Below are 15,499 nucleotides of genomic sequence, written 5' to 3'. Positions count from 1 at the left end.
TTTGAGAAGCAACAGGAAGGTGTGTAAGTCAAACTAAAAGTTTAATAAGACAATAGGCGGCTGAACAAGATTCTCTAAACCAAATTTCAATAATAACAAATTATATAGTGAAGAAAGACTAGTGTTTAATAAATAACTCATGATACTCAAGTGACATAAAAAATACATAAAGTTTCACTTTCTTAAATATAGGAACAGGGGAAATATTCCATATTAAAATGTACGAAGCCAATACAAATCTATAAGGCCGATTAACTAGACTTCTTTAGACAAGTAGTTCAGAGACAGAGAGTTTATACATGAAGAAGCACGGATAACTAGTTATTTAAAAAATTGGGAATTATCTCTAATGAAATAATACAAATTAAAGTCATTATGACAAACCATATTACTACCATAAAGGCATCAAATACAAGAAACTATCATATCCAATACTGAAACAAGCTGTGGAGAATAGGTACCTTCAAATGCCTCAGATCACATGTGATCTTTTGGCAATAATCTATAAGACCTATCAGTTTGTTTATACCCTTTGACCTACTAATTCTGGAGACTTTATTTAAGCATATATCCCAAAAGGAAAAAAAGTATATCACATTAGTTTTAGCAAAAACAATGAAAACAACTTAAATATGCAACAAACAAGGAATAGTTAAATAAATTATAATCCATAATCCAAGGAGAACAACACCGCTATTGACAAGGAAGGAGCTCACGTTTATGATAAAGCAAAAAGTACACACCAAAAATTCTTATGTTAAAAACAAAAAGAATGCACCATGACATGAAAACACTGCATAAAAATTTATGTTTACACACTGAAGACTAGTGTTTTGAAAACACAGCTTGTGGATTCTTTTGCTGGAAAGTTGATAATAAAGTTAGTATGAAAAATAAAAGTGAAGACAATTTTCAACGTCACTGCTATTTCAAAGGGAGTTTCTTAAGGTCTGGTATAAAAAATCTTTTTTTTTTTTAAATGGTGTCAGATTTCTCTGGAAAGTTATTTCTGGGAACTGTGAAGGAGATTGGCCTTTGTATAGTGATTATCTGTAATATTATGACAATATTTCCAATGTAGACTCATGGTTTCATGGCTGAAAACTTAGTTTTGATAAGATGGAGCAGGAGGTTCCAGACTCAATACATCAAGCTCAGCTTCTGATGATCAAATGTTTCAATAATCATAACTCGGCTTTTAAATTAAGCTCAGAAAATTCTAATACTTTAATCCTTCGCATTTTAATACTAAGGATGAAAGACATAAATATCTGGCTACTGTAAATTAATCACCTTTAAGACACTAAGTACATCTTATCGTCTGTCCACAGAGATCGTAACATCTATTCCCCCCAAATAATTTTTGTATGTCTTTTGCTCTGCTCATCAGATGAGCTGGTGCCTCAACTGGACATTTTCTAAGTGACATTCAGGTAAACCAGGTTCCTATGATAAAAGTGGGTCAGAAAGCAGGATTAAGAGAGACCTACGTTGCCATAAAATTTTAGAAATGATATGAGAGTCAACAATTTTAACTTTTTAACTAGGAATAACAATTCAAAGTAAGTTTAGAAAAGCAGTTAATATGAAAATGGGCTTTTCTACTGCACAGGATTCTCTATTAAAACATTATTAACATAACCTTTTACCACCAAAGGAAAAAATACAAAAATCATAGGAAGGGAGTAATCACATTTAAACAAACAATTCAGTAAAAAATATCTGATAATTGATTCACTGATATAAAGCACTGAAAATAATTTTCCAATGGAACTGACCATATCTTAACTCCATCAAAACATACTGTGTCTTTTCGTGAAAAATATTTTTGGAATAAAATTACACAGCCCAAACTAACCTGTGAGCTCTGTGCCCAGGGATGGCTCCCTACAAGGCTGCCTCCTAACCAGCATGGAGTCCGTGCCAGAAAGCCCCACTGCTACACTAAAAAAGCACAGTTTAAATGAGGTTAATTCTCGGAATTTTCTACCCTATCTACTAAGGCAAATAAACGAGGACAAAAAAGTACTAATGAATAATACATGCTGAATCTCTGAAATTATCTTATTATATCATTCTAAAAAACAGATGGGAAAAATACTTGAGAAATGAGTTGTTCTGACTGCTGTGTCAGGGGAAAAAAGGTTGGACATTTTGGTTATGCGAACCTCTGAGGTCATTTGGATGTCACATACTGAGTACATTTATAACAGTGTCTATTATTTTAAATAACCTCACATAGGGAACGTAGGTAGGCAACACAACAATGTGTTAAGAAATGAAATACCTGTTTCCAATATGCTCTACTTAAATCGCAAGTTTTCTGTACTGATTCCGAGAGGTTTCTAAGGAATTTTTTTAATATCAGATACTAATTTCAGATACAGCCATGAAGTATTTACTGGATTAGAATTTCCACTATCTTCTTTTATTCTCAAAAGATTTGTACTTACTAAATACAAGGTTTCTGTATTGGATCAAGCAATTCCTGACAGAGTCTAGGTTTTCCTCCTTCTCCAACTAGAAGTCAATTTTATCTCTATTTTTACGCTGTTTTAACTTAATACTCCACTGCAGGACAAAGAAGAAATAACAGTCTTTAAAGAAACCTACTGTGACAACCTTTGAGCAGTGAAAGAAGCATGTCGCTTTCCCTAGCTTTAAACAAAAGGCAAATTAGATGATTCGGCAATTTTCCTAAAAAGACACAGGAAATAAATTATTTAAAATGCTCTTCAGTTCCTGGAATATTTTAATTGCTAAACTTAAAACTGGAGTACAAAAAAGGACTTACTTCCAGGCTGCCTCTCTTTATGGGATTCAGTACTAGCAACTTCTTCAGAAGATTTTCACAGTCCGTGGACATATAGAAGGGAATACGGTACTTTCCCCGTAAGACTCGCTCCCGCAGCTCCTTAAAGAGGCGAAAGAGAGCACTTATAACTGACTTTTGAAATTATCATGCTTGGGGATAAAACATCAATATTGGATTTAGCTGATACCTTTAAATTCTGGCCATCAAAAGGCAACGAGCCACTGACTAACGTATAGAGAATGACGCCAAGACTCCACACATCCACCTCGGGCCCATCGTACTTCTTTCCTTGGAAAAGCTCGGGTGCAGCATAGGGTGGGCTTCCACAAAATGTGTCCAATTTGTTCCCCACTGTAAATTCATTACTAAAACCAAAGTCAGCAATTTTAATATTCATATCAGCATCAAGGAGAAGGTTTTCAGCCTAAGAGGAAGATAATAAAAAGGACAATGTAAAAAGCCTATGTAAAATAAACTGTTCACTATAATTATTTCAGATCCCAAACACATATTCCTTGCCTCTCATTTTTAAATGTAATATCGAATTTATAAGCTCAGCTTGGTACTTCAACGCATAGCTTCTCAGAATTACATCAATATAAGACTCAATTTTAACACTAAAAAAGGAAAGCTCTCATTTATATGCATAACTGCAACTCTCTAAGAAAGGTTATTTAAAACCCATTTTCTTTCACAGGATATTTTAAACCCATTTCTTTCTTCATGGTAAGAAACATGCTGGAACTGTACCTTAACGTGACCTATTCTAAAGAACTTATAAATCAAGGTAATGTTAATCCATTTTGGGCTTAATCAACAAGTTTACCCAACAGTGCTCCATTTTAATAGAGTATCATTGGTTAATAATGCAAAGCTCTAGAGTATACCTAAAATAACTGCCAGGCAGAGGTTCTGTTCTACTGAATTCGATCCTTCGTCCTCTCTTACAGAACGCTTCCTCAACAAAGTCCTGTTCTTCCAGTAAAATGAAACAATACAGTGCCGCCTCCATTAGACTTTGTCTGTCTGAAGCTTCCTCTTCCTGTTCTAAAACGAGACCTCTCCTAGAGGTATACTTTGGTAGAAAGCAGTGATTTTTTCCCCCTCATGTTCTGAGATGCTGGTTTTCTAAAATCCCACATCAGAATCACTGAAAGGAAACATTTTAAATGTGCCTTTGGTAAATGCAAGCAATTCAATACAGGATTTGCTTCTGTACATGTTTTGTTTCAAACTGGACGTTACAACTGACAGACTAACAAAGTTATACGTTACTTTGTAGAAGTGATTTATGAGATCACATAAGGGAGTAAAATTTGACTAAAACGAAGATCAGAGTTTTCTCCACCACTGGAGGTCCAAGAGTCATGACAGCCAGGCACTCTGCCCATCATAGAGCTCTTCCCTCCCCCACCCCCCATCTTCCTCTCTTTTTTTAAGGTATGCTAGCTTGGGATATTTGTTTTGGAAAATGGAGATACATCCAACACCCAAAAATACACAACAAAATGTGGTGTGATTTATGACATAAATATTATAACAGCACATAAATTTGGGAGATTTATATTAAACCATAACATAAATAATTTATGGACTGTGTGATAAAAGCAGGTTATTTTGATGTTCTGATGTAAGGGCCTGGTCGTTGTAAATATCTAAGGCCACGTGTGAGCAAGCTGACTTTTCTCAGTCTCTCTGAAGATGTCTGGATGGATATCAAAGTACCCAAGCTGCCTCAGAGGAGGAGAGCTTGAGGAGCCTCTGAGGTTTCCTTCCAGAATTGTACAGGAAACTCCCTCCACTCGACTGGAAGGAAAACACAGGGTTTGAACGTGATTTTTTTTTTCATATAAGAAATGAGATAAATTGGGAGTCAAACACACAGGCAGGGGAATAGTCCTCTTTTTCCCTTTCTTTGCAGAAATGATCTCCCTTTAAAATGACTGAGGGAGGAAATTGAGAAATAGAAAAATTTGGAGCAGTAGAAAGTCTGTAATCTCAGAAAAATAAAGCCAAATACAGGATGAGACTTTTTTTTTTTTTGAGGAAGATCAGCCCTGAGCTAACATCTGCTGTCAATCCTCTTTTTGCTGAGGAAGACTGGCCCTGAGCTAACATCCGTGCCCATCTTTCTCTACTTTATATGTGGGACGCCTACCACAGCATGGCTTGCCAAGCGGTGCCATGGCCGCACCCGGGATCTGAACCAGCGAACCCCAGGCCGCCGAAGCAGAATGTGTGCATTTAACTGCTGAGCCACCGGGCTGGCCCCAGGATGAGACTTTTGACAACTATGCAGTACAGTACTTTCAAATATAATATAAACTACTGCTAGTAATTGACAGAGGCCACAGGAAAAGAAGTAAAAAAGAAAACTAGACTCCAAGGTAAGAAACAACGTAAGTTAAATTTGGAAGAAGAGGGAAAAAGGAAAAAAAGACAAACTATTTTAGCTCAGGGACATATTTCTACCTCCATTAAATAAAAACAAACTTACTTGGCCACAACCATTACTTTCTTTTTTTTTCTGTTTATCTTTGAATAAAACTTGTATATATTTCAGGTGTACATGATTTGATGTACATACACACAGTGAAATAATTATAATAGCCAAGCTAATTAACATATCATCTCCGCACATAGTTACCATTTTTGTGTGTGTGTGATGAGAATATCTGAAATCCATTCTCTTAGCAAATTTCCAATATTCAGGACAGTACCATTAACTTTTTGGATATGACACCAAAAGCTCAGGCAACCAAAGTGAAAGTAAACAAGTGAGACTTCATCAAACTACAATGTTTCTGTACAGCAAAGAAAACCATCAACAAAATGACAACCTAACGACTGGGAGAAGACATTTGCAAACCATATATCTGATAAAGGATTAATATCCACAATGCATAAAGAATTCATACAACTCAATAGCAAAACACCAAACAACACAATTAAAAAATGGCCCAAACCACCTCAGTAGACATTTTTCCAAAGAAGATATACGAATGATCAAGAGGTCCATGAAAAGGTACTCAACATCACTAATCATCAGGGAAACGCAAACCAAAATCACAATGAGATATCATCTCCCACCTGTTAGGATGGCTATGATCAAAAATATAAAAGATAAATGTTGGCAAGGATGTGGAGAACGGGAAACCTTGTACACTGCTGGAGAGAATGTAAATTGGTACAGCTGTTATGGAAAACCATATGGAAGTACCTCGAAAAACTAAAAATAGAACTACCTATGATCCAGCAATCCTTCTCTTGGAAATATACCCAAAGGAAATTAAATCGGTACCTCAAAGAGATATCTTTGCTTCCAAGTTCATTACTACAAACATTTCTTGACTATCACACACTTCTGATTCTAACGGATGCCAGTTTATACTAATCACAAGCATTTGATGTTCATAAAAACATTTAAAAAATTTCCTTACTTCTTTGAGCTTTGATGTAAAAAATGGGCTCTGGCTCTTACATCAGACAAACCTGGATTTGTCCCCTGACCTTGCTTCTGATTGAATGGGACCTCAGGCATTCTTAGTCTGGGACAAAGTTCCACATTTCTCTGTTAAAATAAGCTAATTAATGATGAAACAAATCCTCTAGCCTTTAATGCTAGATAACCTCATTCATATTTTCCTCATTTCCTCAGTGAAAATATTGCCTTTCATAAAGTTGCTATGAGGATTAAATAAAAACTAATTTCCGTGTATAGTACCTGGCACAGTTAGGCAACGAAAAGATAGCTCTAATACTATATCTGTTAATAATTAAGAATTTGTTATAAAATCAGTTGCTTACCTTAAGATCTCGGTGAACAATGCATTTTTGATGACAATACTGTACAGCAGATACAATCTGAAATAAACATTTGGATAAAAGATTCAAAATGATTTTATGGTAAAACATCGCAATTTTTCCCCAATTATCACCTCCAACTTAGATAAATTACTAACTAGGATTTCAAAGTAATATTTAATAATTTCACTGTTCATTTAGTTCAGAAAACTATACACATTAAAGTCAGAGTGATGAAACTTTCACTCTTAAATGTGGAAAATGTGGAAAAGCAGTAGTCTCTTGCTGAAATACACTAAAATATTTCTCTGTCAGAGTTTGTGATGATTTTTATGGGTTGTTACATTTCTCTATTTACATGATGAAATGTGTACAATTTATAGTTTTGGTCAAATGGTTTATTCCAATGTTGGAATAAGAGCTTTGGTACACACGAATCAGTATCCCAAGACAGTCGATTCAAGTTCAAAAAGCAAGAGTCTATTTTAGGAATTATATAAAATGTGTTCAAAGCATGTTTCTTTAGTGAGGTCAACTGACTAAGAACTTATCAATGGGGTATTTAGCAACACCCTCTATTTGGCTGTTCACATACAAAGAAATGGGAAAATTTTTGAGCCTTAAAAAGAAACCCAATTATCAAAAGAAAAGAAGGAAAAAAGAAATTCAATCTCAAACTTGTCACTAATTCAGGCAAAGCATTCTACAACGGTAACTATATTTTGTATACAGTCATGATTTTTAACCATTACACAGGGCTCTTTGGGGACAAGGTTAAACAGGGAGGAACCCAACAGTTTAAGGGTCAAAGATACAAATGAGAAATAGGTTATGAACATTCTATGACAGTTATTTACTACATAAAATACAGAAATGGCAAGAATTTGAGAGCAATCAAGAACTATTTTGTACATACAATTATATCTGATGTATAGGAGGACGACCATTTGAATGCACAGCAGAACGTTCAATTCTGTGGATTCAGTTAAATGTAAACCCAGTTTGAATGTTAAATATTGATTAGGCATTGACAAATGGAGATAGAAATGAGATTGTTAGAAACCCAAAGGTGATGTGAAGTATGACCACGCTGAAAGAAACATGGGTTAAAAAAAGGAACTTCAAAGTAGAAGTGATGAAATTGATAGTTCAGTACTGTTTTATAAAGTTATGCTAATGTATACTAACATGGTTCAAACAGAGAAAACATGAATTCAAAAGAAAATCAACACACAATGAGTAATATGTAATTCAATTAAATTTATTTTGACTCAACAGTTTATTGAGTACCTGTTATGTGCAAGAAAATGTGCTTGTTGCTAGAAGAATACAAAAATTAACACTACATGGACCCTGCCCTTCAGGAGCTGACAGTCTGATTAGGAGAAGAAAACATGTATATGAGTAACTGTAATACAAGGCAGAATCACAGAAGCAGAGGTACAGGGAAATGGGGGAATCATGAAGAAAAATTTCAGTTAGAGATGCTTCCTGGATGATCTAAGCCATCCCTGAAGGACAGTAATATTTTAAAACGTGGAGATTTGGTGATGGGGAAGTAGACGGTAATGCGGTGAAAGGCACTGATGTTGGGGCAACACAATGTAGGTGGGAAAAGGGTAACAGTGGGAGTCAAACCGTGATAGACAGGTTGGTAAAAGTCTCTGAATTCCAAACTAAGCAGGTACTACAGAGCCATTAAATGTTTTTGAGCAGAGCCACTGTGAATGACTATGATCAATTTGAAGTGTGAGCCCCCAAAATGCAGCAGAATCTTACAATGAACATTTATAGTATTAGTTCTCTTAAGCAATATGCTTCAAAATTCTAATATCCAATTTTCACTAAAGTCATGTTCATTGGCCAATGGATATACACTTTTATCTGTAAATATTAATACATCTTATTGACATACTACATGGGCTAGCATGGATGACAGAAACTCGCTGATAATGACACTATCTTTTTCAAATCACTTTGTCTTGATACAGTGAAGAAGGCATGTTATAGACAATCATTTGGTTATCAAACATGCATTTCACATGAGACGGAATGGTCTCTATGAAGCAGTTCTAGAGGCATTTCTAGAAAACAAAATCTCCTGAGACTTAAAGACTTAAGAAAGGAAAGATAATTAAAGAGAATGCTGTCATTCTCCCCAAACTCTATGACCACTGACCTCTAGCAGTCAAACCTGGAGGTTTATAATATTACACACTTCTCTAGCAGGGTGGAATTTCTGCCATGAAAGAGTTCTGGCTTCTGACTCCTGCTGGAATCCCCATCCACATGCACAAGTTTTACTGCATTATTCAATGGCGAGATCCTCCCACCTCAAAACATTCACAGAGGTTAAGTTTGGGATACAGTAAGTTGTCTGCTGAAACTTTACTTAAGTCAATTTTATGAACAATTTACAATTCATTAATTTCTCATTTCCACAGTAATTTACAAAGAATGCTAATTTTAATCACTTCATTCCTAAAAATTAAAAAAGAAATCTTAGATGAACTTAAATTACTTTTTCTTATTTTATCATTTCTGTAACAAGTCATATTCAACTTGAACCAGAAATACAAATATCACTATATTCTTCTGCCACATTTGCAAAGTTCTCTGCCTACCTGACTAAATAAAATTGACCATAGTCTTTAAATCTACAAAATATGAGTTCTAACACCAAGACATCTCTAATTATAAAAGAAAATAAAATAATAACCTCTTTAAACAGCCATATTTATACTACATACATAAAACTAATAATACTTGGCAAGAATTACTGGATAAAGGATGAAGTATTTCTTTGCTATCTATCTCAGTCTAGTCTACATTTCTAAGACTATCAAGGAATTAATAAGACAAGTCTCATCTGTAAACATTTCACTATTTATGGTAATCTAAAAATAATCATTTGTAACTATTTTTAAATTTAAATTCAGGAGGAAAAGATTTCTTTTTCAGCTTTCCATTCTTAAAAAGAAAACAGGAATTTTTCTTTTTAAAATACCATGTCTTCTGAAGTCCAGTTTGTGATACTGTGCACTGTACATCACTAAAAATATCAAAAAACAAAGTTGAAAACTACTTTCCATACCTGCCTAAATTTTGCACGGGCCTCTTTTTCTTTCATTCTTCCATGGGCAACTAAGTAATCAAATACTTCACCTGAATCAGAAAGGCAAAGCAGGCAGTAAAATACACAGAGATTTTCAATTAACAATATATGCAACGTCAAGTTTTTGTCTTGTTTTTAAAGGAGGTTTTGGCCTACAATTTTCTGATAGTTCTACGTAAATCACAAACCATTACATGAATAGAAAAAAAGGAAAAAATTACATATAAAATTGAATACCTGTAGCATCTTATGATTTAGCAAAACTCTTTAAGAAAGTCATAAAAACACAACCAAGGAAACTTGCTTTCTGCTTTCAAGTAGTATGTAAAAATACAGTCAACTCTTTATTATCCATTCTAATAAAGGGAAGCCACAGTATGGGCAATCAAAAATTACATTTGGCTTTGCATTTGGGGCCTATGTTTGAAACAAAATAGCAAAAGTCATATTACATTGGATCTCTCTCTTTTAAATTCCACTTGTCATGTAGTCTTAGTCAAATTCCGTCTCACTACTTCCATCCACATTGATTTCTTTCTTTCCTTCCTATACTCTGATTATGCTTATTCTCACTACATTCATTTCATTTATTTTGGTATTTAACTTCTTATAATACAGAATTAAATCATCCTGTGCGCATCTCCCATTACCCCAAATGAACTGCAAACTACTTGAATATCACCCTGTCTGTACTTTATCTGTATCTCCATCCCCATGACAGAACACAAAGTGGACAGACAAAACATATTTGTTGAAATAATTTAAAGATAACTAGAAACTGTAGAAATCTTGTGATAGATCCATTAGTTTACATGTCTAAGGCTTTTCATTTTTCTCTAGTCAATAATAGTAAAAAAAATTAATGTATAGTTACAATATTAAAAATAAAATATCTCAGTGCAAGGGATAAATTTATTTTTTGTGCTCTTATAATTTGCAACATATAGATAAACATGTGTATCAAAAACACACAAAGTGGCTTAAAGAGCTCTTAGAAAGTACAGAAAGTGTTTAAAAACTCAGGCGTTATAATCAGACCAATTTTGGTACGTCCTGGTTTAGCCTTAAGGAGCTATCGGGAGACACTATGAAGATTTCTTAACTTCATTAAGACCCAGTTTCTATCTATGGCCTTTCTCACACAGCTGTTGTGAGGATTAAATGAAACAATGCATGTGCTTAGCACAGTGACTGGCACATAGTAAGCACTCAATAAATTATATATTTGTATCCAGGTATACAGATATATTACATACACATATATGAAATATCAGTCCTAAGATATAAGTAAAATATTAAAAATCAAATACGTAATGACGTATGTCAGATGAAACTAATACATCTACAATGTCAGACAGCATATATCAAGCAGACTTAAATGATTAAATGGGATGATGACAACAGAGAAATGAATGGATGCCCTAGTGGACCCATCATAGCAGTTAATTCTACATATGTGAATTTAGGCTGGGAAAGATATATGCAAGAGTTCAAAGATTTGGACTACTCTTAAGTTCTGCCTGGAATGCTCATCCCTCAGATGTTTACATGACTCAGTCCTTCACTTGTGAAATATTGTTTACTTAGGATTTGCTTCCCTAACTAGAATGTAATCTTCTTGAGGGCAGGGACTTTGTCTCTGCTCACCCATGTGTCCCCAGCCCTTAGAATATTACCTAGTACACAGTAAACAGTTAATAAATATTGTTGGCATGAATGAAAGAAGGAATAAACACACCATTCCAGAGTGGCCCTGAAACCTACTTCTAATGGTTAGAAGCTTTCTCAGATGGGCTGAGAATGGGCTCCTGTGGACTAAACATGGTTCAAAATCATAAAGGAGTTCCCTACTTTTCTAATCACTGAAGAGCTTTTGCCCCATTAGTGAACCAGAATGAACTGATCTACTCCTGGCAAAGAGGGAGCTGTCTGACTCAACTCTTGTTCGTGCTAGGTTTGTAGTGTGCACGTAAGATTCAATCCTAAAATATCTGGAAATTTCAGAGGAAAAATACTAAGTGTTTTATTTTCCAGAGTTGCCTTGCCACTTATAGATTAAAAAGGCAAGAAAATGCTTCTAGATTTACTGCCACAGAACCATGATGGTTTTGTTACAGGATCACTGACTGGCAAGACCCAAAGAAAATCCATCACCAGGAATCAGAATTGAGTGATGGACCACCTGGTTGGGGCTGCATTCCAGTCCACAGCTCTCTACACGACACTGCCTGTCCAGCTATGCTACTGAAGGAGATCAGCGACGACCCTGTGTGCTCTATTACTCCAGCCATTGCTCCCTTTCATGAGCACCAATAGAGAGTTGACTGTACTTACCATGGATCGTTAATACAGTATACATACTAATATTAACACAGCCTTTCGGTGGACCTTCATAAAAACAGAATGGTGTCCACAGACTTTTAGCAGTCTATTTCTCATACGAAAGTATCAAAGCATGTCTAGCCCCTTTCTTTAGACTTCAGATCACTAAAAAAAAAAATAACTGAACTAAAAATAACACTCAGGGTGCCCAAGCTGACAAATTATTATATAAATCTAACTAAAGAATAGAAAAATAGAGAAATAGTTCATTATGTGGTATTTTTAGATTCATTAATTTTATTATAGACCTATATTTTATGTGAATTGCACGATACTTATTCAAAATCCTATAATAATAAACATTAATGACACAGGTTTTCAGGTTAAGTCAAAAACCTACACCAAAATATTTTCAGGATGAAATAAAGCTTTGCAAAAAACCAAATTTACTAAAACTTTCAAAGTGCATAAAAAACTGAAAAAGCAATTAAAAAATATATATCTGTAGTAAAAAATTTTAGAAATCTAAGAGAATATAAAATCACATAGTTTAGATACTCTAGGCTAGAATAAATCTTCTTTATTCTAGTTACATAAAATCTGAATCACCATAAAAATATATATACTTTTTTAGCTAAAAGGACTCAATACAATCCAACACGAAGTTTTTCTATTGATTAGCAAAAAAGTTAACCAAAGTGGTTTAAATAATTTCAGCTGCCCTCTCCTTCAATTGCTTAAATTCTCTGAGCCCTTAAAACCTTCAAGAGCTCTCTTTTTACTTATTAAATGATTTAACTCCATAAATTTTAAACCTGTTTCCGAAAACGTTAAGTACTATGCCTAACAGAACAGTGATTTTGAGCTGACGTTTCTCTCATTTTAGGGAAAGTCCAGGAGATGAAAATAATTTTCTATTATATTTCAGTGTTTAGAAATCATTCCTGTTTTTGACACTATGTAGTCAAAATACACATTATATTCTACTACAAATGCATCTTCCTATTTCCTTGTCAACTCAGTCTTCTAACTTGTAAAATATATAGATCAATACTCGTTCAAATTGAAACATTTTATGGATTATTTTGAAAAAGTATATACATTGAGAATCTGTCATATATAAACAATGAATGAAATAAACATCTGACCTAGAATATGCTTTTACTATAAACTTTATTAAATACATTCTAAATTTGAGATTTCTTGCTCACAATCTAAAGCTTCTAATCATAATATTATCATATAATATTTAGATAAGAGAATTGAAACATTCATAGATAACAATGCAAATTTAGAGCTTTGAAAAATGTCCATAAGTAATTTTTAAATAAGTCAAAATCTAACTTCCAAATGTAAGATCAATAGATCTTGAAAGCAAACACTGAATTTTCCTTAAGATATCACTTAAAGGCATTTTAATAAAATTACAGATTCATTAACAACAATGGAAACATAAATAATACAATGAACCTTTGGGTGTTGATAATTCCGTATGACTCATCCAAGATAACTTTTCAATTCCCCTCATCCTTACCCCCACTCGCGTATTCCATGACTAAATAGAGGGTCTTCTCTGTTTCAATAACTTCAAACAATTTTACTGAAAAAAGAAATTAGAGATATAACTCTGCAATGGTTAGCACCTAATAGATACATTTTAAGAAAATTTAAGGTAACATTAAACCAGTGGAAAACTTAAGTAGTTACTAAAAATTATTAATTACAAATTTAAGTTTAAAAATTCTCTCAAGGGTTATTACTACTATGGAAGAAAACTACTTACCATGAAGTGATTTGGAACCAACTGCTGGGTCAAAAGAGAGTTACGTTTCTGGGATTAAAAAACCATTACTTTTTCTAATTAGAATAAGGTAATAAAAAGGAAAATCTTAAAATCAGAATACAATTTTAACTAAAGCTTAAAAAGAAACTATATTATAATGAGCCTATCTTAAAATGTTAAATAATATTTGGTACAAATCCAAAAAAATTCTAAAACTATGTGATATTATAAAAGTTTCTGGTTAAAAAAACCAATAAATTATCAGACTTATGTAGTGGAAATTATACACCAAAAACAATCACATTAGTATCTCTAATAAACATAAAAGTTTTAAAGGTGCAAGGAATATGTGTTTAAAAAGTAAACAGATTAAAAAAAGCATTGCTTTTTAGTTCTTACAATTCAATGACTTCATATAATACATACGTAATCAATATTTATTTGTAAATATGGGGGGAAATCAGAACTTACGGAAATAAATTCACTAAAATTGAAATCAATTCTTTACTTTCTTTAAAATTCTAATTAGTTACTTTGCCTATAAACTATGATCAAACTAAAATGCATATTATCAAATGATCTGGAATTCATTTTTTTATCAATACCTAAATGGCATGCAATCTACTTAGAGAGATTTATTAAAGAGATACAGAACACACTTGTATGCATTACCTTCAAGTCATATATATTTTAGTGGAGAGTAGAAGATAGTAAGGTAGTAGAAAACAGCAATTTGTAACCTTCAGTTAACATCTCTATTTTTACCTGAAGTATCACTTTCTCAGGTTATCACTTTTCTTCTTTTTTATATAAAACCTTCTTAAAATTGTATCTTTTCAAATAGCCTCAAATTAAGGAAAATACTTCATCATTAATTGTGTATATAAATTTCGTACCTATATTAGGATGATTCAATATCTTCATTATTCGTACTTCTCGAAACAACTGTTAAAGAAAACAAGCAGACACACTTCTGTTAAAAAAGAACACTAAAGCAGAGAGCCAATCAAAACATCCATTTGAAGAAATTCAACCGTTTACAAGACAGTGCAGGGTCCTGGTAATGAACTAAGGGATGAGATTTGTTTCTCAGTTCCAAATCTAACTTTAATGAGACTTGGTTTCCAGGATAATTTTAACCAGATTAACTTAAACGATTCTGTGTGTGTGTGTGTGTGTGTACCACATACAATAAAACTCAACTACTCTTCATTTCTAGGAATAAAAGAAAAACACTGTGGAAGTGAAACTAAATGGTCTTTCACATGATTTTTATCCAAAAACAACCTTCCTTGAGGGTCTGACTCTTTAAAGTCATCTCTACCAGTTGATCAGACACTTTATGAAATATTAAATGATATAACCTACATTTAAATGAAATTTGAAAAGGAAACAAACTATTTTCATTAGCATTTTTAGGTAGATTTATATAATAAGATTAAAGAATAATAAAAATATATTTACCACTTCATATAAAACCAAAACCAAAATGAAAATAAGCCACTTAAAATACGAATGTTAAAATTTCCCTTCGTTTTATTTTACTTTTTAAACTATATAAGGCCTATTTTTCAAAAAACAGGATTTGGTATTTTTTTTCTCTATGTTCTCTTTGACTATGTCATCGATTCAAAATCAAGAACTAGTTTTAAAAAATAGA

The 15,499-nt window shown here is 33.3% G+C and overlaps 1 protein-coding gene across 1 annotated transcript in view; it reads right to left on the bottom strand.

Annotated features, from left to right (window-relative positions):
* Window positions 1–15,499, bottom strand: part of MARK1 (microtubule affinity regulating kinase 1) — a gene marked incomplete at its 5' end in the record, with an annotated part of 113,516 nt that overhangs the window by 31,648 nt on the left and 66,369 nt on the right. The window contains 6 exons of the mRNA XM_046678016.1: window positions 2,795–2,914; window positions 3,003–3,239; window positions 6,623–6,679; window positions 9,714–9,784; window positions 13,591–13,656; window positions 14,736–14,784. Of these exons, the coding sequence (XP_046533972.1) occupies window positions 2,795–2,914; window positions 3,003–3,239; window positions 6,623–6,679; window positions 9,714–9,784; window positions 13,591–13,656; window positions 14,736–14,784 (600 nt within the window). The remainder of the gene's footprint in view (window positions 1–2,794; window positions 2,915–3,002; window positions 3,240–6,622; window positions 6,680–9,713; window positions 9,785–13,590; window positions 13,657–14,735; window positions 14,785–15,499) is intronic.

The sequence above is a fragment of the Equus quagga genome, chromosome 12 (genome assembly GCF_021613505.1).
Source record: "Equus quagga isolate Etosha38 chromosome 12, UCLA_HA_Equagga_1.0, whole genome shotgun sequence".
Lineage (NCBI taxonomy): Eukaryota > Metazoa > Chordata > Mammalia > Perissodactyla > Equidae > Equus > Equus quagga.
Note: the sequence above shows the minus strand (reverse complement) of the source record. Positions and strands in the feature narration are given on the sequence as shown.